Genomic DNA, 26766 nt, shown 5'->3' with positions numbered 1-26766 from the left:
ACTGTAATTCTAGACTGTGATAACTAACCACTGTCATAGCTAAAGAATGTTTCCTGTTGACTCTTCAATCTTACTGTTTCAATATTAAAATATTAATACTTAAAAAGTAAGTTTCTATCATCTGTAAAATGCATTTATTTGAAATGTCATTTAGACAATGGCCTTAACTATGTATTAGGGCTCATTCAATAATACTCCCCCTTCCGAAACTTGTGCTATTTGTTTGAACTAAATAAATATGTCCCTTTCTAGAAAAATATTCTCTTACACACTGCTGACCCACCATAAAAGATTGTTCTCATATACTGTTAAATCTTTAAGGGACTACCATAGCCAACCACTTTGCATTTGATACTATGTAGCAAGTACTATCATCACATCTGTTTTATAGACTACAAAACCAAGCTCAGAGAGGTTCACTGATATGCCCAAGGACATACAGCCAGTAAGAGACTGCTGAAGGACTAGTAGCAATGGAAGAAATGAGGACCTCAAAGCCTTGTGTTCAGAGGACCCTATGAGAGAAACACTGATGTAATTAGGCTGTGCCTGGGTTCCCTCACCTTCCAGGGGCCCTGACACAGAGACTGTCAGACAAGCACACAGAGGGGAAGATTTCACTTTATTGTTATATCAATCTCACAAATAAACCCGACACAGCCAGAAACACTGAGCAGGTAAAAGTGCCAATGTAGAGGCCTGGCAACAGAAGGAGGAAAGAATCCAGGTCCATCTCCTCCATGTTTCCAGCCTGGAAAGGTATTTCTATTACACAAAAGTCAGGGCAGCTGATACAATAAGTGATCCATTCTACAGACACTTTGAGCTAAGGAATAGAAAATCTTACCAGGTGGGGTCTGTGCAGGGCAAGGAAATAGAAAAGTCAGAAAACATTTTTCCTCATATAACTCAGGCATAAATATACCAAATAACAAAAACAGTATTTTTCAAACTTCCTGTATTTGAGATGGACATCTAATAAGGAATGAGAGGGGTACTAATTCTACAGGGTTACTTCCTGCTACTGCCTGCCTTCAGAACACAGTGTGGGTAGACACTTTCTTCCCACATCCTGAATCAGAGGTGCCAGAGAGAATTTTCTAGGATTCTGGGAAGAACTAACTTTACCTTTTCATCTTGCCAGCCCCTGAAAAGTAAATCAGGTACTCCCTCATGAATATCAAGGAGATATGGGCTATCAGAATAATCAACTTGGTAGCATTTAAAGATTAATGAAGCTCAAGACTTCCCATAGTTGTCTTTAGACATTTTTAGGTACCTCTATCAAGCCTGAGGTTTAAAGTACAATTATTTGGCTAGGGAATTCAAATGATCTGACTGCACTGAGATTATGATACCCTAAGCTCAGATCACCCCAACTATTTCTATTCCAAAACTGGCAAGTCAGTGACTGATTCTCAGAACCCAGAAAGATCACTAAAGGCCATCTGATCATCCCTCTGATGCCACAGAATCCTGAACTCAAAGGGCCAGAATTAGTCACATCCTTCCAACACCTAAGAATTCCTGGCCTCACCTGGTCCACAGGGAATCCAAATAAGGATAAGCCAGGCCAAGGAACTTCCAACATGCCTCACCTGTGGCCAAGAGTCAAGGCTTGGAGTGGAATTTTCAACCTGGGGAGGAAGGGGTGAAGTATTTCAACTCAGTCTTAGGATAAGGAGCAGGCCAAAGTGGTGCCATGATAGGTAGAGGAGGAGAGTGGAGAGGCCTCAATGGAAAGGCACAGATCCCCCCCTGCCTGCCCAGGCAAAAATGGGGTGAATCTGGAGGGGGCACTGAAGGCTGATAAGGAGGTCTGGGGGTGACCCAGACCCAGCTGCCTAGCTGTTCAAATGAGGGTCACTAAGTTCCTGGTCTTTAGGGAACTTCTGTAAGTCTAAAAACATTCAGAGTTCCAAAGAGTTATTTGATAGCAGTAGCTGAACACTTGACGAGACTGTTGGTGGGACCTGGCAAAATTCAAAGTGGGATCCATTAAATGCTCTGGAAACTACTGCTATGAACCAAGGGTAGACTTGGAAATCTCTTTAAAAGATATTCACAGCTGATTATTTTTCTGACTTCTCCATGTACTTCTATGACCAAATTGAAAGGGAGATTTCAGTACAGGTATCTGTGTGCCTAAACTGACACCCCAACAAAAAAGCTTTGAGACACCCCTGTGATCTCCAACATTTTGAGAAGGGTCGGCAGACATTGGGCAGCCAGAAAAAGTTGTCCTTAACATTGTCAGCTCTTGCCCTGCCTCTTTCCTTGAAGCAGAACAAGGCTGAAGAGTTTCCCAACCTTCAGTTCCCTGTCTGGAAATTTCATTCCTGACCTCCACCCCAGAAAGGTTTCCACAGGTAGGACTTCCCACCAACTGATTCTACCCAGTACTTCCTTCTATTCTGGATGTGCTTGGATTTTTTCATCTCCTTTCCCTATTTCTGACCCCAGCTCCTTGAGTCCGTGGCAGACAAGTAACAGTCTGGCCAGAAATACTGACTAGATCTTGAGGGTATCAATGTCTAATAATGATCCCCAGATTATTTACCAAAGCCTTCAATTCCATCTCAGAAAGTGATTAATGTTCTTCTATCTGTGGTTCCTTCCCTCTCCTCCTCTCCAAGAATTTCAAGGTGAGAGGTCATCTCACTCATTTTTGTGCCCTCAGCTTTTAGGCACCAAAATAAGGTCCTAAATGTGACAATTTGGGGCAGAGACTTTTAGTGGACTTAGCACATGGGAGAAAGGGCTACCCAGATCCTCCTGGCATCCATCCCCAAAGCAGATTTTTCCCCTACCTTGCCTTTTTAAAGTCCCTACCTCTTCATCCTCCTCTCAAGCCCTGAAGACAAAAGAGGCAGCATGGGAGAATGAACATAGCCTTGGCTTGTCAAGTCTGAGTTCTAGGTTCCTTGGCCACTGACTTAGTATAACAGCTTAGACAATTCATTTGCCTCTCTGGACCTATAAATGAAAAAGTTGGACTAGATGATCTCTCTGGGCTCTTTCAGATAAACTTATTTTTGAGAAATCAATGAATGAATTAGAAGAAATTCTAATTCTGAGACATAGGTATCTTGCACCTCTTTGGAACAACTGAAAGGAGGTAAAGGTCAGGTTCCTGTTTATCATACATTTTAGCTATAGGAAAAGAAGCAAGTGTATCTATGGAGAAACAGAACCTGGCAGCCCCTATACTTGACTAATAAAAGCAAATTCCTGAAAGAAGCAGAGAAGTAGGCCACAAGTGAGACCTGGCAGTGTCAAAAGGTCTATAAATTAAGTGATCAGAGGAGTAAAAAACAATGGCTATAACCAGATAAGATCTCTAAGCACGGACTAAAGTCTAGAGAGGACTGGGTGGGAAGGAGCCCCTGGAGCTTCTATTAGAGGGAAGGACTTGGTCCACAGCAAGTTGCTACTGCATTTGGTTCAAACCCAGTTTTCTCAATCTGTCAACCTGGTATGTGTGCATACGTGCAGACATGCTGCAGTCTGTAGTTATGCTTCTGAAGTGCTGAAATGAGAAAGAAATAGAAGAAATGATACCAAATCCAAAGAAGTTAGGTTGAAGGCAAGTACAATTTTAGTTTAAAAGCTTCTTACTTTCCCCCACCACTCTGCGGTATCATCACTACTTATTCTGGAATGTGGGCTAGAGAGTTTTTTAGGATGGTGAACTCTAGGGGTTGGGGATGGGTGTACTTGTGGTAAGACTGAAGGACAAAGGCAGGATACAACCCAATATCCTGTGTGAGAACCCCTCCACTTAATGACAAATAGATTTTACTTGACCTGACCTATTTGGGCACTTACTTGTCTTCATTCAAGGAAATTGTCTCCACAAAAGGGATTTCTTCCTTGTCTGTCTTCCCCATGATCAGCCGGTGCTTATCCAAATTTATGATGCACTAAAAACAAAGGAGAATCACTGGTCACTGTCCGTGATCCCACTGTCAATGGTCCATGTAAGAGAACCCCTGCCTCAGAGAGTAAGAATCAAAGGGAAAGTAGAATCAATCCTACCTTAAGGGATCGGAGAGTCTGGAGACCAAGGGACAAGTTTTTCTCATTGTCCTCTAAAAAAAAAAAAATTAAGATCCGATTATTGCTATACTGGTTTAGAAGTCAGCCTTATCACCATTGGGCTCCATCTAATCTTCCATCCATCCATCCATCCATCCAATAAACATCTGTTGAGCATCTATGATATTAAGTAATTTTCCCAGATCATTATAGTTAAAAGGTAATAGAGCCAAGATTCAAACCTAGGTAGGTCTTTTAAACTCGAAAGGACAAAGGCCTTTAGATAAAACCCAGGAACCTTGAGTAGTCTAGAGTAGAGTACAAAAGGGGAAATATAGGAGTGGGGGGAAGTTATCAAGCGATTTATGGTGAAGGAGTAAAGGGATCTTGCCCTCTACCTCCAACTAGCTCAGGGAAAGCTCTCAGGAGCCACTTCCACTGGCACACAAAAATGTTTCTTACCCCTTACATTTTTTTTATCCTGAATTACACACTCCTTTCTCTTAGTGATTCTCAACATGTCTTGAATCTGGTCCTTTGGAGAGTAAAAATTGGGACAAGTCTATAGTACAGAAAAATGGAAACCTGGGATTTTGAAGAAGTCAATATTTACAGGCATGAGATCTTATGAGGGTTTGGTGGATAGGGAGGGGGTTTACAATAGGGGTCCATAGGTCCAGTTCTCAATTCTACTCACCAACCACAGCTGCTGGACAGTCCAGGCGGAGGGAGCCCAGTGTGATCACCAGGTGCTCAATCTGGCCCACTACTTTCAGATGCCGGGGTAGAGAAAGCTTCTCTCCTTCATGCTTGTGAGATCTGACATGCTCCTTGAGTCTGCACCAGAGAGGGAGATATCAGAATCCCCTTGGCAGAGGTTTCTGATGGAATCTGATAATGTCTACCTTATGACCCCCATTGGTCTTTTCTAGGGATTTCCTGGGATTAATTTACCAAAAAATGTGCTAGCCAGCCTATACTTGTTTCAGAACTTTGTCCTACATATGCCAGGGGATATAAAAAACGAAAGATTCAGCTCCTATTCTCAAAAAGCTATGTCACTATCTGTACTGGTGAAAAATGAAAGTTGATACACTCAGAAAATCCTATTCTGCATCCTAACATCCCCATCTATATGCAAGGCAATTTAGTTAACATGTCTTTTTACCCCTCTGTGGGTAAAAGATGTCAAAAAGGGCAGGAGTTTGTCCTAATTTTATAAGATGCTTTTTGTTCAGTGTCTAATTTTCTCTTTGCCTTTTCTATTTCAGTTTATCCTTATCAGTTAGTCTTCAGCTATAACATTAATGGAGGCTGGTACTAATTTGGTAAGTGCATTGATATTGATATTGATATCAGCAAGGAATATCATGGGGAAAGTCTTTATTAATTTAACTTGTCTCTGCAGGGGAGGAAGGAAAGGAACAGCGCCCAGGTTTCACACAGTTATATAAGCAGATTGGAACAGCCAGCACCCAAGCTATCATGGGTTGGTGGATAAAAACTTAATTATGGACTTTCTGTGCCAATATTTCTGCTTTACTCCATTTCCTCTCTTTTGGTGTTACAGCTCATCCAAAAGAAAAATAAGTGCAGTTTTACAGATGGTTATTAATTCCTCTGGAACCATGGCAGACTGCTGCCTAATTATGCACCAGGACATTATTAGTCTTTCTGGAACCATCATGTTGCACTTTATCTCATCTCTTCACCACATAAAAAAGCTCAGGATTCTTCCCACAAGAGCACTTGTGTCCCGGACTCCTCCCACAAGCCTAAATAGCAATGTACAAAACCTGCAGAGCCAGCCTCAAAGAGTCACAGCGGCGGTGAGGGGTGAGGACAGGGTAGAAACAAGAAGGAACAGATCAGGTAGCAGAGGTCACCAATTATACAATCAAGCCTTGTTCAAGTCCTACCTAAGAGTATGAACATCTTGAAAGCAGCTTAGAATGAACTGTTATATCTACCATAGTGATTGTTTCAATACAGAGATTAAGCTAGGGAACGATTTGTTGTTCTTAGGGCTAGAAAAGTGGAAAAGGAGATTGGGTGGATCCTTCCAATTCTGGGCTAGACCTTAGGGCTCATCTAGTACTTAGGAGGGAAGAGAAGGAAGAAGACATGAAAGTACCAATTGACTGAAAAGGAGGAGAGATACAAAATGGCTTTCTCTGACTAAAAGAGGAAGAACTCAATTCTAGCTATTAAAGAACCAAAGACATTCAATATATGAGGCATCTGCCTCACACCCAATCCCCAGCAGGGGCAGCAGCAAGATTTGATTTTACACGTTCTTTACAGAGAGGAAAGGCACTAAGAAACTATTGGTCAATCAAACCTATAATGGTTTAGGCCCAGCAGCAATAAAAGTCCTATTCTTTTTTTTTTTAAGATTTTATTTATTTATTTGACAGATAGAGATACAGTGAGAGAGAGAACACAAGCAGGGTAAGTGGGAGAGGGAGAAGCAGCCTTCCCGCGGAGCAGGGAGCCCGATGCGGGGCTCGATCCCAGGACCCTAGGATCATGACCTGAGCCGAAGGCAGACGCTTAACGACTGAGCCACCCAGGCGCCCCAATAGCAGTCCTATTCTAAGTTCTGACTGATGCATCTTGGGACAGGCAGTGTGGCCTCCAGAAGGACCCTGAGTAAGCTAAGACCAACCACATCCCTGCTTTTACTCATCTGGGATATACCAACAGGACTACTGCTCCTTCTAATTTGTTGTCTTTGCAGGGCATATATCAGGATCAGGGCATGGCTAACTATGAGCCAAGGATCTCACGCTCTCTCATTCCAGAGCCCAAAGGTCTTCGCTCAGAACTTAATAGGTGGGAGTTAATGGAAAACCTGATGCTTTCCTGGCTTGCTGATTTCTCCCAGGTGCCTGAGAATTCAGCTGATATTTGAACTCTGCATACTTCTCTTGGAACCTTGGTAGAGACCCTCACCATCTCTAACCCCAAAATAGATTCGGGCAAAGAGTGCACCATAAGCACCTGACTCCCACCCAGCACAAGTGGCTACTTACCCCAGTCTATCCACACAGGCTGAAGAGATGAGATTGTATTGACAGCCTGTGTCAACCAAGGCTTTCAAATCCTTTCCAGCACACTGTGGAAAGGAAACATACTGTTCAGCAGGAGCCAGAGAAGCAAAAGGGAAGGGAGCAAGCAGCAGATGTCATATGAAAGGCAGGGCTGGAGAGCATCTCACAATTATGGGTTGGTAATGTCTCATCTTTAACCACTGCTGAGTCTCCTTTTAGGAGCCTTTTTTCCTGCTTAATCTAGGGCTGACAGAGGATCCCTAAGGATTTTCAGTATTTAATTTTATATACTAAGTAGCTCTTAATTGTGCACGTGTGTGTGTGTGTGTATCACACACCCTTTTGCAAATCTGATAAAAGCTTTTGTCCTTTCTCCCATGAAGATGCACATGCATAAAAATATTACATATACTTCCTGTAAAACTCACTTATGAATTCTATGATAAGACCCATGCTCTATACACTTTGTAGGAGAGGGCCCCACTATGGGAATCACAATGGGCCCACATCCTACTCTCCAGAAAACCCTGGAAAAACTATTCTCAGAACATTACCTGGCAAGAAACCAAAATCATGTCATCATCGTCAGACTTCTTTAGTCCCTCAGACTTAGCCTGATTCAGTTTGTTGGTCTTGGAGGCCCAAGGGACACGACTACTTCGAAGTTTAGACAGGTTGGTTTCCATGAGGCGCCTCTGCAGAATGTTATGAGGTTGCTTGAGGAATAGAAAGCAGAAGATTCTTAGTGACAGGTCATTTCCCCCTTCTCCCATTGTCCCTGAGGTACCACAGAAATAATAAAGAAGCTTCACATAACTGAGCTCTACCTTTGCTTCTTATTTATTTTTCCTTCAAGCAGAGACTTCATTGGTATTATGAGAGCAGGTACTATATAAATCAATTTGTAATAGGCCACCTTGAATGAATGAAAAATCAAGGTGAGACACTGGAAAATGTGGCTAGGGCCAGTGAATATTCTATGGCTAAAGAGAACTGAGGAACCCCTAGGATTTGGATTACCTAGGCCTGCTGTCTTTCCTCCCCTTACAAGGGCATTTCAGGAGAAAAGTGACCCTAGTCTATGTGGAATAAATGTCTCCTCCCAGGTAACTTATAGAAGAGGCAGTTCGTTCTCACAGGCCAAAGAAACCTACCCAGTACTGGCTGTCAGAAGCTCTGCCTACTTCTATTTCAAGTTTTACTCCCTTACAGTCTCATCTTTTGGACCTAGTCTGCATATACCTTGGTGGCCTGACTCTCCTGTGGGCTGAGTAACCCATGGGGTGGTTGGGGTGGGAAGAGAGGAATTCATACCTGCTGAGCAATCCTCTCAGGAGACATTCTTTGGAACCTGGCAGAACCCACAGGAATAATCCTTACTAACATCCTCTGGACCTCAAGAAGCATAATGCAACTCTTGCCATATTCTTGTTATCCATTCTCCCTCTCTCTGATGGGCCAAAAAGTGAGAGTATAAAAGGGGCAGAGACTTACCAAGAAACAGGAGACTTAATTAGACCTTATATCTATGTCAGGATACCTAATGTTGGGAGGCAGAATGAGGAATGTGAATTCAAGTCTGCTCTTTGACAGAACTTAGAGAGTTCATAGGGCAGCCATATCCATGCTCTGCTCTTTTTACCCAAAGTGGCCTCTAGAAAATGTTACCTCATGATAAGGACTTATTTGACCTAAGGAATTTCTATACACAAGCATCTTATTCTCAGTTTATAATAATATTTAAAATCTCTCAAAGGAAAGACTCCAAGTTTCTATGTAACACATAACCAGATGCCTCTCAATTTTAGGGGGAAGAAAATCACTCTTAGAAGCTCAGAGCCTAGAATTTTCCCAGGAAAGGGGGCAGAACTGGGTAAGGTCTTCATTATCTACCACCTTACAATTTCTGAGGAAGAATGGAGTCAGAGCCATGACTCACTGTAACCCTGGTGAGGTGAAGAAATGGATTCCCAAAATACACAGATTCTTGGCAAAGCAGATTCTAAATTAGTATCCTTGGGAAAAGGAGAGAGAGAGAGGCACTTAAAAGAAAATGAGAGCTTCTTAACTTGATAAGGAGCTAGAGGAAGTGCTAACTCTGTCAGATTTCCTTGGAGAATGATTTGCCCCTCAAAAGAAACAAATTCTTCATTCTTATCTCTCTCACTAATAAGCCTGGATTCCTAGCTCAAATCATATTAAAGCAGGGTGTTTCCTTCTGTCAAGTCCATGCTCCGCAGAACCAACTGAATTTGTACAACTGTAGGCTGAATTTGTAGAACTGTAGATTAGAAAGAACTTCAAAGGCTAATAAATGAAAGCCCTCCTCACTGAAAATTTGGGGCTTTCTTTCTATATCAGTCTTGCTGAACATGCTCCTAATCTTTCAAAGGAGTCTAATCATCACTGGACAGATGAGGCAAATGAGGAAAAATCCAAAATTATTTTCCTTGAAGTCATCGCTCTTCTGAATTTTCCTCCTTCCCTAGTGAACCCCTCCTCCTCAGGTTATAAAACATACTTAAAGTTCTCATATATTGGGGAAAAAACACAAAACCTCAGACCCTGCCTCCTCAGCTCTATATCCTCCTCTAATTACACCCTTGTCTTAAATGGTCTGTTTTTAAAGAAGCCAAAAATTTCCTGATATCCTTCACTGAGATTACTTCTGATCCCACAACGTCAATAAAATCTCCTAATTTCCAAATCTGGTAGATATTTTTCAGCCTTCATTTTCCTTGACTCCTCTAGGGCATTTGACCCTGCTGACAATTCCTGTATTTGTTCTTTTCTTTAGTAAACAAAAAAGTTTCAAACACAATACATGCTCAGTGAAAAAATTCAGGTATCACTGAAGTATATAAAATCAAAAGGGAAAGTCTCCCAACCTCTCAACCTTTTCTCAGTCCCACTCCCTTCAAATAACTGCCCTTAAATTTAGAAGTATATCCTTCCAAAACTTTTAGTACAAACATATACAAAAATACAATCATATACTATAACACTGTTCTAAAATTTTCTATTTTTGTTTATATACGAAAGACATTTTTCTACGTCAGTACCTATAATTCTCTTTGTCCATTTTTACAACTAAAAGTATTGATAGTATAGTTCAGGAGTTGAAAATTCACAGCTGATAAACCCATATGAACCTCAGGAATATTTTTCTGTGGTCATTTTATTATGCCTACGGGTTTTAAATGACAGTGTAACTGCACATTTACCTCTGCTCCCAACCAAAATTTCACTAAAATCATAATCATGGAATAAGGCCTAAACATAAAAGAGCAAAAAGAACAATAAAGGAAACAATGATAGCAAAAAAGGAGAGACAAAATTTTGGAATCTGAGAAGCAAACAGAAAAGCGGTAACTGACCTAAGAGTAAAAAAAGCTAAGTGCTTCACACCATTCCACTTCACACAATGCTAGAGTGGCAGAGACTGTCAGTTGTTTACCAAAATCCATGTTCTCCTATTCTTACTGTATAAATACCCAGATTATGTTTCCCAGCCTTCTTTGCAGTTAGGCATGGCCAGAGGACCGAGTTCTAGCAAACAGAATGTGAGAAGTGGCATATATCACTCTTAGACCTGACCCATAAAAATGTCCTGTGCACACTCTTCCATTCTTTTCCTCTTCTAACTGGTTAGAATGGAGATGACCCTTGGGGTAACCTTCTCAGAGGTCACGTGTTGAAGACAGAAGAGTCACTGTCAGCCTGGGTCCCTAAGTGACCACATGGAAGAGGGCTGTCTTGCTGACCTTTCTACTAGTACTGTTACTTAAGAAAAATAAACTATCATGTTTGAGCTATTACATATTTTGTGGTCTAGCTGTAAAAGCAATTTTCCTATTCAAACTAAAACTCTGAAAAGGCTGAGGAGTTAGAGGTATTAGAACTTCTATGGCTAGAGGGTGGGAAATAGATTAGTATAAAGCCTGCATAAAACTCTCACTTGACCCAGACAACTGGGAAGTATGCCAAAAGTTTATTCTTTTTGAAATAGTAACTCAAAAGACTCTGGTTGGTTAATAGTTTGTCTAAGCTTAGAAATTATGTACTGTCAGATTTCTAGAACAGCTAAGGATGAGGATAGAGTGCCATACTAAGCCAGAGCTGAAGGATATGGGTTTAAGAATTCAAAAAACCCACATAGATCCTCATATAATGAAAGGAAAAAAGATCCACAACAAGATTTCACATCACTATGAATTTCTGGAATATTATGAGTGACAGAGATTCCAAAAGCTTCCAAGGAGAAAAATATGATCCAAATACAAAGGATTAGGAACCGGAATGGCATAGGACAATTCAATGGTAATAATGGAAGCTAAAAGACAATGAAATAATACTTTTTAAAAATCTGACAGTGCATAATTCCTTAACCTAGCCAAACTATAAATCAAGACTCAGGAAAGTTAATTCCCAATCATCCCCAAGAAGCTACTGAAGGATATGCTCCACTGAAATGAGGGAAACCAATGAACAAAGAAAAAATCATAGGGTTCAAGAATAAAGGATCCAATAGAGAAGAGAGGCAAAGGACATTCTGAGAATGGCCCTGAAGGAAAAGTCTAGGATATAGGATGTGTAGCAGGCCTTGAGAGCAATATACATGTATTTTTTATAAAAATACTAAATGAAAAAATATACCCCATATATTAGGAAAGTGTTCAGCCACAAGAAAAACCAACTTACAATGGCTTAAATGGAGGTGTATTTTTTTCTCATATAACAAGAAGTCGGAGGTAGGCAGATGCTGGCAATAATTCAGCAGTTTAACAATTTCAGGGCTACTGTCTCTGTACTCTCGGATATCCCCTCATGGTCATATGATGGGTGCCCCAGTTCCAGGTATTACATCTACATGTAGGAGGAAGGAGGAAGGGACTATGTGCCATCTATCCCTTTTATCAGGAAAGCAAAAGCTTTCCCAGAAATTCCCTCAGTATTTTTCCTGTATCTTTCTTGGTCAGAATTCTCATGGCCAGTCTTAACTAAAAAGGGGGTTGGGTGAGAATCCAGCTTTTCTAATGTCTATAGAGGAGTCAGGCAGGTAGAAAAGGGCTGAGAATGGGTGATGATTTAGCTATCCAACAGTGTTGGCCAAATCATGCAAAGACCAAAATGTGTGTGTGTGTGTGTGTACATACAATGTAACTTAGGCAGGTATAATGCCAGTTCACCCTATTTCTTACCTCTTTCTTGGCACCTATTTTCTTACATCTGCCCTACTTTCTGCATTTTATTTTCAAGTTTTTATTTAAATTCTAGTTACTGAACATATATGGTAAAATTGGTTTCAGGTGTAGAATTTAGTGATTTATCACTTATATATAACACCCAGTGTTCATCACAACAGGTACCCTCCTTAATATCTATCACCCATTTAACCCACTACTTTCTGCATTTTAAAACAGCACATCCTCTGCAGACATTTGAGTTTGTGGTACAAATGTACCTCAATTTAACTACTAATGGACATTTAGATTGTTTCCACATGTCTGTGATTAGAAACAATGCTACAGTAAAACTCAACATTCCATTTTTCTTGACACTCTCCTCCACTGGCTTCTAAAACCACCTTTCTGTCTAATTGCCACCTCTTTTACTGGTTCCTTTGCCTCTGCTCATGTCTTAAATCATCACTCGGTCTTTGGTCCTTTTCTCATTGTACATATCCTTTCAAGGCAAGCTTATCTACTTCCATTGCATAAATTACTACCTTTATGATGATGACTCTATCTCATGCCCAGAACTCACTTTTGAGTTTCAGACACATAGATCCAACTGCCACTTTGAACTTTCTACTTAGACATTCCACAGGTACTTCCATACTTAACTTGTCCCACTGATCTTGCCCACAAAACCTGCACTTTCTCCCTTATTCCCTATCTTGGTGAAAGAAACTCTGCCTCTTTAACACCTTATATTTCTCTCTCCATTTCTACCGTTATTGCTAAATTCAAGCAATCTCCTAAAAGATTACTTTCATGGTCTCCTTACCCTACAGTGGTTCTCTTGCCAGCTATATTGAACACAAAATCTTCAATTTAACTACCTCTCATCTTCCTTCCCAATCTTATCTTTATTCCTCCATGAAGTCTTTCTATTTTCTTTCTTTTTTTTTTTTTTTTAGGATTTTATTTATTTATTTGACAGAGAGAGAGCATGCGCACAAGCAGTGGGAGAGGCAGAGGGAGAAGCAAGTTCCCCACTGAGCAGGGAGCCTGAAGTCTATCTATGTGCAGCAAAATGACCGGTTGTCACATACTACCTTGGGCAAATTGCTAATCTGGCTAGGCATTACTTCTCTCAAGCCTCGCTTTCTTCATTAGTAATAAAGTAAGTTTGAGCTCCAAAGCCCTGTTCACTTTTTAACATTCTGGATCATTCCCCTTCCACCAACTTGTAAAATGGCACCACCATACACCCATCCATTCTTTTTTTTTTTTAATAAGATTTTATTTATTTGTCAGAGAGAGAGCAAGCACAAGCAGGGGGAGCGGCAGGCAGAGGGAGCAGGCTCCCTGCTGAGCAGGAAGCCCAATGCGGTACTCAATCCCAGGACCCCGGGTTCATGACCGGAGCTGAAGGCAGATGTTTAACCAACTGAGCCACCCACGCGTCCCAACACCCATCCATTCTTGATTCTTTTCCTTCCCTAACCCTCCCTCCCAAAGTACCGCTGTTGCTTCCTCTAAAACATATCTAGAATTGATCTACTTCTCCTCATCTTTACCTCCAGTCTGATCGAAGACACCATCACTTTTATTCTTGTATACTTACAGAAAAGTTTCAAGTTTGTTAGACCTTAAAAATACAATGTAGGGACACCTGGGTGGCTCAGTTGGTTAAGCGTCTGTCTTCGGCTCAGGTCATGAACCCAGGGTTCTGGGATCGAGTCCCACAGCGTCGGGCTCCCTGCTGGTCGGGGAGCCTGCTTCTCCCTCTCCCCACCCCCTGCTCGTGCTCTCTCTCAAATAAATAAATAAAATCTTTAAAAAAATGCAATGTAACTTTTCCTCTAAGTTTTATTTTAAATAATGCAATTTTTAAAAAAAATTTAAAAATTTTGAGGTATAATTATTTTAAAAATTTTTAAAGATTGAGGTACAATTACATTATACATACATTATATTAGTTACAGGTATATGACATAATGATTTCATATTTATACACACTGCAAAATGTTCACTACAATAAGTCTAGTTAACATCCATAACCATACATAGTTACAAATTTTTTTTCTTTTAATGAGGACTTTAAAGATCTACCCTCTTAGCAACTTTCAAATGTGCAGTACACTATAATTAACTATAGTCATCATGCTGTGCATGATAGCCCTATGACTTATTTTTTATAACTAGAAGTTTGTACAATTTGACCACCTTCATCCATTTCACCCCCCTACCCTCCAGCAACCACCAATCTGTTCTCTGTATCTATGAGCTTGGTTGTTTTGTTTTTGTTTTGTTTGTTTTTTGTTTTGTTTGTTTTGTTTTGTTTTTTAGATTCCACATATAAATGAGATCATATGGTATTTGTCTTTCTCTGACTTATTTCACTTAGCATAATACCCTCATGGTCATCCATGTTGTCACAAATGGCAAGATTTAATTCTTTTTATGGCTGAATATATATGTATACGGCTGAACATATATATATATATTTTTCTTTGTCCATTCATCCACAGATGGACACCTAGGTTGCCTCCATATATGTATATTTCCTGGCTCATCATTTCTTATCTGAACTACAAAAAACTCCTAACTTGTTTTCTGCCTCTTTTCACCCTTCTTCCAATTCATTCTCTACATAGCAACCAGGGTGAGTTTTTAAAAATATAAGTTAGCTAATACATTCCCTTACTCAAAGCCCTTCAATGGCTTCCTGTTGTTCTTTGAACAAAATTCAAACTTCTTACCATGGTCTATATGGTTCTGCATCATCTGATCCCTGTCCATTTCTCCAACCTCTATCTATATACCATATACATGCCACACTCCCTTTATTCATCCACACCTCCTTGCTCAAAAACTTTCCCATTCCAATGCCTTTGCACTTGCTATTCCCTCTGTCTGAAATGTTCTCCCACTAACACTTCAAATAGTTAGCTTGCTCTCATCTTTCAAGTCTCAGCTCAAATGTCACTTTATCAAAGATATCCTCCCTGCCTATACTATTTAAAGTGGGTACCCCACCACTTTAGTTATTAACATGTCCCACTATTTCTTTCATAGTAATTATAAATTATTTTCCTTATTTACTTGTTTACTATATCACTCCCCCACTAGATTAATTCCACAAGGGCAGGGACCTTAATTGTCTTTGATCACAGCTATATCCTTAGCTCTTGATATAGTACCGATCAAACAAATCTCTACTCTTTACTTCTTCAAAAAGCCTTTCTTGATTAACATCATCTAGTTCATTCTTTCAGAATCCCTTCAATACTTACACATTATGTAATCTGTACTACTTACTTTCCCACTCCTTGACTATTGCTTTGTAAATTTACTTAAGTGGTTTATCTTTATGTTCATTGAAATACTGGCTATGAACTGTCTTCTATTTTCCTGATGTCCTTCAAAATACACATTAGTAATTAGCTAGAAAGGTGCAACAGGCACTCTGGTAACCTTCGGGACATAATTCTCAAGTCATCCTCCTGACATGGATCTTGCTTTATGCTTTACCTCAACAAGGTAACTACTAACCTAAGCAGTCCCTGGTTCTCTACTGTTCCTGAAATGTGGCTGCTAAACCCTAACCAGGGTTTACGCATCTAAACCTTAGCAGCAAATTCAAATGCGCTGCCTTCATTATCATCAGGAGTTTCTGAAGGAAATGGGCTCTGTGGGCAGTGCTGTATTCTGGGTAGAAATAGCTGAGGTTCCTCAATCTGGCACCCAATATGCTTAAATAACTCTTCTAATCAGGCTGTGGCGTGGGAAGAAAAGTGAGGTGAGAGGAAGTAGATTGTACTGTGAGAATGCCACAAAATCATGATTTGAGCAAGAACTTCTAAGGCCACTTTCTCAATCCCTTTACCCAGACCGAATCAAACTAATGGGATTTTGTGGTCCACAGAATAGACCAGACTGGGAAATAGGGGAAATGACATAAGTCTACCTTCTTTGTAGCATTTACTCCCAGAGGAGAAACCCAAGGTTTCTAGCTAGCAATAGAACCACAGCCAGAACCACTTAGGAATAGGGGTTAGCAAATACAGTCCACAAGCCAAATCCAGCCTGATGCCTATTTTTACAAATAAAGGTTTATTGAAACACAACCAACCCCACTCATTTACTGTCTGTGGCTGCTTTTGCACTATGATAGCAGAGCTGAGTAGTTGAAATAGAGACGGTTTGGACTGAAGAGCTGAAAATAGTTACTCTCTGGTCCTTTACAGAAAAAGTTTGCCAACCCTTGCTTCGAGTAGTGTTTAAAATATATGCTTTACAGAATTAGACCTATAAATACACAGAACAAACTGATGGTTGCCAGAGGGAAGGGGGTGGGAGGGGTGAACAAAATGGGTGAAGGGAAGTGGAAGATACAGGCTTCCAGTTATGGAATGAATATGTCCTGGGAAGAAAAGGCAAAAAATGATACTGTAATAGCACTGTATGGTGACAAACGGTAGCTACACTTGTGGTGAGCACAGCATAACGTATAGAGAAATTAAATCACTATGTTGTACACCTGATACCAATGTAACAATAGTGTCAACTATATTCAAATAAAAAATTAAAATTAAATAAATAAAAATAAAAATAAACTGTTGAGAGAAAAACCCCACCAACCTCAAAATCTGTACCTGCCAAATTACCCTTCAAAAGTGAAGAAATAAAGACTGTCTCAGAAAAACAAAAATTGAGGAAATTTGTTGCTAGTGATGTGCTTTGCAAGAAATATTAGAGAAGTTTTTGTAGAAAGAAGGAAAATGATATAAGTCAGAAACCAGGATCTCTATAAAGACAGGAAGACTTCTGTAAAATCAATAAGTGAAACTAAAATAAAACCTTTCCTTCTTATTCTTTTTTTCTCTTCTTCTTATTCTTAATCAGTTTTTTCAAAATTATTATTAATACAGCAATAATATATTTGATTACATATGCTTTTATATAATGCTTTTATACAGTATATGCTAATATATTCTTATGTATAGGTGAAATGAAATTAATAACAGCAATGACACAAGGGTTAGGAGAAAGGAATTAGGATTATTTTGTTATTATAAAATGTTGAGGAAGGTCATGGAAAAGACATGACCACTGGTTGATCCATGAGTTGGGACCGTACCATCCAAGACTCTTACCCCCACCCCTGTCCTTGGAATGTGAATTCTATTTGGCTTTCCCACTCTCAGAGGCTGCTCCAAGAACACAGCCTTGAGATAGTGCTATTGTGTTGAGAACACCTGCATGATATGCGTAAGTGAACCTAGTCAAGGCCTCCCAATAAACTTTTAAAATTTGGTGGGCAGGTGCAGGGATCTACTGATCTTAGTGATGCCCAAGACAAGCCATATGTAAATTCCCTTTGCTTATTAAACCTGCCACCTACCAATAAATTAAATTAAATTAAATTAAAATAAGGTAAAAACAAAAAAATAAAATATATGCTTTAGAGTCAAAGTTGAGTTCAAGTTAGTAAGAACTTTGTAGGGCATCTGTGAGGATTAAATGAGATGTCCATATGGAGCATTTAACACTGTGTCAGGTATACAGTAAGCACTCAAATGTTGCTAAGTATATGTTTGTGTATATATTTATTTAAAATTCTCACGCTCAGCCTAAAATTGAAGCTGATTACCATTCACCTTTTTTTCCTAAAAGGGCATGAAATCATCCTACTCCATTTTAGTCCTTATTTAAAGTTTGTAGATAAACATGGACTCCTGATTGACTCTCATTTCAAGTCTAATATATATGTCTATCAGGTCTTGGAAATCTAAAAGAGCACCATTATCTGTGCCTTCTCTTCTTTGTGTACTAGTTGAATATACAACATGTGACCCATTCTACCCCATGGAAACATAGACAAGTTGTCTCTGGGTTTACAGTTGCTCAAAAACACATGAGGATCTATCTAAGGCAGGCTGTCATATTGCCCTGGACCTTCTGTGTGACCCCCTGACATGTTATTTCAAAAGAGAAGAGTCTTATTCCTGATTGTTATCTGCTTTGTGGATTGGTCTGAGACAGTGGTTTCTCAGGTGCCCATGGTGGACTGCATTTTTGATAGGAAGGATTCACACACAGTCAGGGATTGGACCAGATAAACTGTAAAATTCTTACTCTGAGGTTCTATAGGGCACACTCTGGCAGCAGCCTCCTCTCCATAACATCTCATAGTCGTTGACTCACCATAAAATGATGAAACTGTAATCAAATGTTGATCTCCATCACTATTGTCACATCAGGCCAGAGTAATCACTTCTTCCACTGAACTCCTCTAGTGCTTATTGACTGTAACACCTTGGCAACAACTAACATAGACTTCCTGGTGGTGTTATTTATCTTCTTGTGGAACTGTCTACTCAACAGCTACACTCGATTAACTAAGAGATATTCCAAACTTAACTCATTCAAAAATCAAATTCCTGATTCTTATTCCTTATCCCCAATCTGCTCTTCCTGTAGTCTTACCCATTTCAGTAAATGGCAACTTTATTCTTCCAATTGCTAGATCAAAAACCTTAAGGTCATTTCTGACTACTCTTTCTTTCAGATCCTTAATCCAATCTATCAACTAAACTTGTCAGCTCTACCTTCAAAATATATCCAGGGCCTGATCTTTCTTTGTCCCTTTTACTGCTATCACACTGCTCTGAACCACCTTCATCTTTCACCTGGATTACCATATAACAGGCTCCTAATCAGTCTCCCTGCTTCTACTCTTGCCCCTCTTCAGCCTAATCCACACAGTAGTCTGAGTAAGCTTTTTATAAAATAAGTCATGTCATGTTACCCCTCTGCACAAAGTCTTCTACTGGTTTCCCATAACAGATTAAAGACCAAATATCTGTACAATGACCTGTAAGGTCCTGAGTTGTCTGGCCTCCCACTACTCCTCTGATGTTATCTCCTATCACCACCTTGCTCATTTTGCTCTGGCCACGATGACTTTACAGTTTTTCAATCACATCAAGTACACTGACACTTCAGGCCTCTGCACTTTCTGTTCCTTCTGTCTCAACATTCTTTCCCAAGATATTTTGCTCTCTCACTTCCTTCAGTATCTCCTAAAATGTAATCTTATCAGAGAGGCCTTCCCTGACCACCTTTTTATAAAGTACAAGTTCCCACTCCACCCTACCCTGGCATTGTACTCTCTATTCCCCTTACCCTAGTTCATCTTCTCCATAGCACTTATTGCTACTTGATATATTATATATTTACTTGTTTTTATTTTCTGCCTTCTCCCCTTGCAACAATACAAGTTCCATTAGGACAGAAACTCCATTTTGGTTCACTATCATATCTTTAATGCCTAGAGTACTGACTGACATGTAATAAGCATTCAATAAATATTTGTGGAATAAATTAATTAATCTATCCTGTCCTTCCCCCTAATCTATATAAACTTCTTATAGAAAGAAACTTTGCTATCTTCTTTGTGGTCTGAGCACCTAGCACTGTGTCCTGAACACAGCAAGTGTTCAAATAATGTTTCCTATAATTAGGACACAATCACGGCTCTGGAAATCTTCAGTTTGCACCAGATCCTGGTATTATAATGGTATTTCATGCTCCTCTTCTAAAGCTCCAAAGTTCTCTGATTCAAAACCTGTAGCATTATGGATGTCTTATGGCATTCTGATCAGGTAGATCAGATACTCAGAGTACAGAGCTAGTCATCTCATGGTCAGTTTGTTTTGCTGTGTTCCATCATCCTTGCTCTGGCCTCCGTTTCTAATTCTAGTGAGTTTTTCTTTTCTTTTTTTTTTTTATAGATTTTTTTGTAAGATTTATTTATTTATTTATTTATTTATTTATTTATTTATTTAATTGACAGAGAAAGACACAGCGAGAGAGGGAACACAAGCAGGGGGATTGGGAGAGGGAGAAGCAGGCTTCCCATGGAGCAGGGAGCCCGATGCGGGGCTCGATCCCAGGACCCCGGGATCACGACCTGAGCCGAAGGCAGACACTCAACGACTGAGCCACCCAGGCACCCCTCTAGTGAGTTTTTCTAAAGCATTTGGCTATAAGCAGAATCAATCATAGACAGGAAAGAAAAACACTCTCTCTATTGCTGGACAACTAAGGATATGGCCTGATGGTCAGTAATATTATCATACAGGAAAGACAGCATATATTACCCCATGACAGGACTGGTTTGTTTTTTGTTTTTTGGGGACAGGACTGGTTTGTTTTTGTTTTGTTTTTTTTAATAGCAAAAATACCACTTTTCACTTCTGCAAAACTTTTTCAATAATACTGTTCAGTATTTACGAGGTAAAGTAAAACCAGGAAGTGAGGCTCTCATGTTGCTGGTGGGATATAAATTGACCCAATTCTATAGGAAAGTAGTTTGGCAATGTTTCCAAAGTGATGGGGCTGTTTTTAAAAATCAAAAGTCCCTACCTCAATGAAAAGAACATTTATGAAACTGGTAGCTAAGACAAAAGAAATTACAAGAGGCAAAACTCCAAGAGTGGAGATTTTTTTCCTCCAGCTTCATCAACTTTTAAAAAAATAATAAATCACATAGAATATTACTCATATCTCTAATTTTGGTTCTTAATCTAACACAGAAAAAAAGCCATCACAAAATGAAAAGATAAACAAAATAAGATAATATAGAATATAAAATAAGAAATAAGATTACTATCCTCACTAGACTTTGTAGCAGCCAACTACACACAAACAGGAATAGGACAAATGCACCCCCCTAGGGTAAACAGAAGAAGACCACATCTGATTGCCTATGGGTGCTCTTTGCTAATCCAAAAAAAAAAGTTGGCAGACTGGTATCAAATAGTGAATGTTACAGAAACAGCATGGTAAAAGTAGATAATTCACAAACCCAGGAGTATAATTCTAATATAGGTCACTAATGTAAAGAAAACAACCCGCAGTCTCCTCCACTGGCACAAACCCCAGACTCAATTAAAACTAATTTGTCCACTATTTCTGTACCATCAGCAACAACAAATACCTAATTTGTCCTTTCCCCCTATCTCCCTCTGGTGCCATCCACTCCATTTTCCCTCTTCTATTTAGTTTGTACTACAGACCTATTCAATCAGTTTTGGCATCCTCAGAATTTCAATTTGGTGAGAGGAAACTGAGTCAACACTGGTCTATACCACCAGATGTATCCATGAAATGAAGCAGTAGGGTACTTAAAAAGTTATTTCTGAGATTGTACTGATGCAGCAACATCAGTCCTAAGAGAGCTTAATCATGCCACCTCACCCCAGTACTCACAACTTTCCTTTCCCTACCTCAATCTGCCTTGGTTTCTGTGACCCGTTCTAGCTCTTCTGTGCAATCATTTGCACATTAAGGGTGTGAGAACAGTGAGAAAGGGATATCAAGTCCATGGCAATGGTGTGGATGGAGGTGGGGGGGGAGAGAAAGTGTGAACCCTAATTCAGGGTCTCACAGTAAACTGCTGTGCATCATATCTATGGCAGTAACTTGCTTCTTAAGGATGCTTCCTCATTCCAGCTTACTGGCTATGTTTTATGTTATAAGCTCCTGTGTGGCTCAACTGCCACAGACCGGAGTCAGAAAAGCAGATGGAATTCTTCTTACACAGGATAAAGTAATCTAAGGAGTGCTAAGCAGAAGGACGGAGTGGTAGTTTCTCAGGGCCAGGGCACTCTGACAGCCCAGGACAACCAAATATCAATCATTTTTTAAATCCAGCATATGGGGAAGAAAAACATTCCACATTTTACTTCTTTTCCTAAATACTCCCTCTTTATTCATTCCTGAGGCTTCTAGGAATTATGATTATTTTGGGCTGAAGGTAAGAAAACTTAGACCTGGTTTGCTAAATGAATCTAGACTGCTTTAAATTGAAAGAAGGGAAGAAAGAGAGTTCTCTTTTCTAGGAATGTACTTCAGTCACTCACCACTCTGAGTGAGCATAAATTAGATTGACTATCCTGTGGCTTTTGCAGGAAGACTACCTTTGGAAAACAAAACAAAACAAAACAGCAAAATAACTGGGTAGCCATCCCCTGCTCAAAAATAACTAAAATTATTTTTTATCACAATGGAGGAGGACAAACCTGATATTAGTATCTGTGTGTCATTAGAGATGTTTAAAAAAAAGGAAGTGGATTCAGAAGTTCTTCATAGTCATCCGGGGCTTGGAATGGCAATTTCAGTGAACCAAGTGACACCTTTCCTTCCCTGCCAAATTAAATATTCTAAAATCTCAAAAAAAATACTGAAAAAATTGTACAGAGCACCTACCTCATTTAAAAGACATTTAACTAATGCTTCACAAGTCATTGCCCAGATGAATAAAGTGATTGTGAAATTCAAGAAAACTACAAGAAGACTCCAGATAGGGGCACCTGGGTGGCTCAGGTGGTTAAGCAGCTGCCTCTTAATTTCAGCTCAGGTCATGATCTCAAGGTCCTAGAATGGAGCCTGTGTTGGGCTCCATGCTCAGCAGGGACTTCGCTTGAGGATCCTCTCTCTCTCCCTCTGTCCCTCCCCCCCCCCCCCGCTCTTGTGCTCTGTCTCTCTCTCTCTCTCAAATAAATACATCTTAAAAAAAAAAAGAAAAAGAAAAAAAAACTTCAGATAAAACCACAAAGCTAAACATATATTTGACCCAGTACCACTACAGTGACTGAAGGATGACAGTTCTTTAAACTAGTCAAATACAGTTCTTTAAACTAGTGACCCTGAGCCACCCATCCCCCTCCTGTAGAGGACAGCATGGTCTTTGAACCCAGACCTCCAGTCTTGGAGTTTCTCCTTCTTAAGGTGAAGAACGACCCTGCCAGAAAAAAGCCTGCGCCAGCTCCAGCTCCAGACGTTAGCTGGTCAGTGAGATGGAGCAGCCTGGCTCCCTCTCTCTAGCCACTCTTTGCGAGTGGGGGTAGAGTAGGGGGAGAGATGAGATTGATGAACAGATGTGTGGGGTTCAAGAAACCTTCACATTCGACCCTTTCTCTCTCTCCCCCCTCAGGAGGGAAGGTTAAGGCAGACAAGCCCAAAATCAAACGGAGAAGTAGATTTTGCATAGGGGTAAATGGATTTAACAAAATCATCTGGGTATGGTGACTGCCAGAAACACCCCCCTCCCCTTCCCACTTCTTCCTCTCCTTCCCACACCCATTAGGAGTCACCTCTGTCTGGGTCACTGGACCGGCCAAGCAGCCTGGCCAGGCGAGGCTCAATCATGCAATCAAATTCGGTACTACGAGTAAGAATAACGGGAAGGAAAGGCGATCAGAGGGCCAGACGGCAGGGCAGGGTCTCCTACTTGAGAGGACAGAGGCACAGAGGGAAGAGGCAGAGCGGAAGACAGCGCGAGCTGGTAATGCTACGACGGAATCCCAGGGAAAGCGAAGCAGGGAGATGCTGGATGGAGAGGAATTCAAAACAGCACTAGCGAGACAGCGGACAGCGGCAGGAGGGGGCGGGAGCAGGGGCCTGGCCGGTGACTCAGTGAAAGCGGCCAAGGGCCGGCCCCGGGAGCCGCACGGCGCGAAGGTGACCGGCCGCCGCGCGCGGGCATCCCGAGGCGGGCGCGGCCGCGGGGGCTCACCGTGTCCTTGGACGAGCCCAGCTTCTTGAGGCCGTCCAAGGGCAGCAGGTCGGCGGAGTCCTTATGAATGAACTGCACGGCCTGTTTCATCCGGCGCTGCTGCCGCAGCGACGCCGCCTCCCGCATGTCCGTCTCCTTGCGGCCGCCCTCGCTGAGGAGCCCTGAGTAAAACATCGCTGAAGCGCCCGCGGCCCAGCGTCCCCGGCCGCTCCCCGCTCGCCGGCAGCCCTCAGCCTCGAGCTCCTCCAGCTCCGCGAGAGCCGCGCGCCGAGCATTTTATAGCCGAGCGTGACGTCACGGGGAGCAGCCAGTGCGCGCGCGGAGGGGCGGGGCCAGCACAGCGCCCCCACCCAGCGCGCGGCTCCCCAGCGTTCGCGGCCGCTGTGGGTCTCCGCGCCGCCTCCGTGAAGAGAAGGACCCGCGAGGAGGGGTGACGCTAGCTGGACTGACTCAGAGCGCCGAGAGTCTACCAGGACCGCTTTACCCAACCGCCCTCTCCCGTTGTGGGTGCCCTGCATCCCCTGAGCCGGGATAGGGTGTGGGTGGCCCCACGGTGCAGCAGCCTCTCCCACCCCAGCCGCCGCCCCCGACTCACGCTCACCTGGCCACGCCGTGGCCGACCCCGGGATCACCGCCAGCTGCGCCATGCTCCAAATCCGTCCCTCCGCGCAGTTGCTCGGCTGCGCAAACTTCCACCTCCGCGCCCCTCCGGGAGCCCCAGCGTCCACAGCGCACTTCAGAGTTGGGAAGGCTCAGGATTTCTGCAACTTCATGTCGGTCCCCACCCACCAGACCACGTGACTGGGGAGGGGGCAGCCCCTGAGGGCGGGCTGGAGCCGGCTTTCCGGGGACCCCACCACCACTACCACCACCACTGCCCTGGCTCTTGGCACCCTCTGTCCGGGAGGCCCTGCATCCGCCCTTCGACCGGGGCCGCAGGGGCGGCTGGAAACCTGCGGGTCAGCCTAGGGCTGAGGAGTGGCGATGGTCCCCGCCTCCGTGTGACTACACAGGGGTGCGTGCCCCACACCTGCTCTTCGGAACACCGGGCAGAAAAGCACCTTTTTGAAAGCCAAAAATTCGGGGTTACCGTTGGGGAGGGTCTTTCACTCTCCTCTCCGGCATGTTTCCAGGAGCAACGGGAATCCAGTTTTCTTTTGAGTCCTTCCTACTCACTCTCAAGCCATTCTTTAAAAAATAATAATAATAATAATAGACTTTATTTTAATTTTTTATTTAAATTCAATTTTAAAAAAATTTTAAAGATTTTATTTATTTATTAGAGAGAGAGAGGGAGAGCAGAGAGGGAGAGTGAGAGGGAGAAGCACACTCCCCACTGAGCAGGGAGCCAGATGTGGGACTTGATGCCAGGACCCTGAGATCATGGTCTGAGCCGAAGGCAGCCACTTAACCCACTGGGCCACCCAGCCGCCCTATTTAAATTCAATTTAGTTCACATATGGTATAGTATTAGTTTCAGGGGTAGAATTTAGTGATTCATCAGTTGTATATAACACCCAGTGCTCATTACATCAAGGGCCCTCCTTAATGCCGATCGCCCAATTACCCCATTCCTCCACCCACTTCCCCTCCAGCAACCCTGTTTGTTTCCTGTAGTTCAGAGTCTCTTATGGTTTGCCTCCCTCTCTGTTATCATCTTATTTTTCCTTCCTTCCTCTGTGTTCATCTGTTTTTATTTCTTAAGCTCCACATGAGTAAAATCATATGGTATTTGTCTTTCTCTGACTAATTTTGCTTAGCACAATACTCTCTAGTTCCATCAACATGGTTGCAAATGGCAAGATTTCATTCTTTTCAACGGCTGAGTAATATTTCATTGTATATATACGCCATATCCTCTTTATCCATTAATCTGTGGATGGACAGCTGGGCTCTTTCCATATTTTGACTATTGTGGACATTGCTGTTATAAATATTGGGGTGCATGTACCCCTTTGAATTACTATTTTTGTATTCTTTGGATAAATACCTAGTAGTGCAATTGCTGGGTCCATGGTAGTTCTATTTTTAACATTTTGAGGAACCTCCATACTGTTTTCCAGAGTGACTGTACCAGTTTGCATTTAAGCCATTCTAATGGGTCCTTCAGGCTTCCTGGCTTCTGGCCTCTATGTTGTGACTTAATACAAACCACATTTCCACCACCACTGCCCTCTCCCACCCTGTCTCACAGGAGGAGATAGGAAGCAGAAAGATCCACTCTCTGAAGAGAACCAACAAAACTAGCAATAACGACATTTACTGAGCCTTTACTATGTGTCGCATACTGGCATAAACACTTAAAATGCCGTATTTCATTGAATCCTGGCAATAGCTCATGAGATAGTATTATCCAATATCCCCATTTTACCCGCGAATACCTGAGACCTCCTAGCTGGTCTCCTGAATGTTCCTTGGTTCCTTTCCAATCCATTGTTCTTTGTGGCCAGAGTAACCTTTTCAAACTACAAGTGTGATCATCTCATCTCTCAGTTTAGAGTGCCACAAAAAACTTTGTATTGCCCTTAAGACCCACATTCTTGCATGGTCTCTCCCTGCTTGGCTCTCCAATCTGTACTTCAGCCTCATGAGCCTTCTTCCAGTTCCTTAGGGGAGCCATTCTTGCCAAATGGCCTACTCTGAATATCCTGTTCTCTCCGCATGGAATGTCCCTTCTAACCTGTTCAGTAAACAGACCTCAGTGCCATTATCATTTACTTAGGAAAGCCTTCTCTGACCTCCCAGAGTGGGTGAATTTTCCCTAAATATATGCTCTACAACTCTCCTGGACTTTCCACTTTTTTTTGGTGGTAATGGTGGGGGTGTTATGGGTTGTTTGATTAATATTTATCTCCTTCACTAATTGTAAGCTCTAAGAAGGCAACTGAGTCTTATTTTTGGCTTACCATTAAATCTTTAG

At 41.7% G+C, this 26766-nt stretch overlaps 1 protein-coding gene across 1 annotated transcript; it reads right to left on the bottom strand.

The window, feature by feature from the left end:
• Nucleotides 1-603: 603 nt before the first annotated feature.
• NRIP3 (nuclear receptor interacting protein 3) lies at nt 604-24096 on the bottom strand. Its single transcript, XM_036121392.2, has 7 exons — nt 23847-24096; nt 7646-7807; nt 7074-7156; nt 4736-4875; nt 4039-4091; nt 3829-3923; nt 604-3529 (listed from the first exon to the last, which is right to left on the bottom strand). The coding sequence occupies exons 1-7, from the start codon at nt 24018-24020 to the stop codon at nt 3514-3516; spliced, it is 723 nt and encodes a 240-aa protein (XP_035977285.1). The 5' UTR covers nt 24021-24096; the 3' UTR covers nt 604-3513.
• Between the last annotated feature and the right edge of the window lie 2670 nt (nt 24097-26766).

Source organism: Halichoerus grypus, chromosome 11, assembly GCF_964656455.1.
Source record: "Halichoerus grypus chromosome 11, mHalGry1.hap1.1, whole genome shotgun sequence".
Lineage (NCBI taxonomy): Eukaryota > Metazoa > Chordata > Mammalia > Carnivora > Phocidae > Halichoerus > Halichoerus grypus.
This window is presented reverse-complemented; position numbering and strand designations above follow the sequence as displayed.

What these genes read in the sequence shown, in the direction of transcription:
- NRIP3 (XM_036121392.2), bottom strand. Translation starts at nt 24,020, where the DNA reads ATGTTTTACTCAGGGCTCCTCAGCGAGGGCGGCCGCAAGGAGACGGAC. An exon ending in TGGGCTCGTCCAAGGACACG is followed by an intron (nt 7,808 to 23,846) that starts GTGAGCCCCCGC and finishes CTATTCCTCAAG; the next exon opens with CAACCTCATAACATTCTGCA. An exon ending in AGACTCTCCGATCCCTTAAG is followed by an intron (nt 3,924 to 4,038) that starts GTAGGATTGATT and finishes CTTTGTTTTTAG; the next exon opens with TGCATCATAAATTTGGATAA.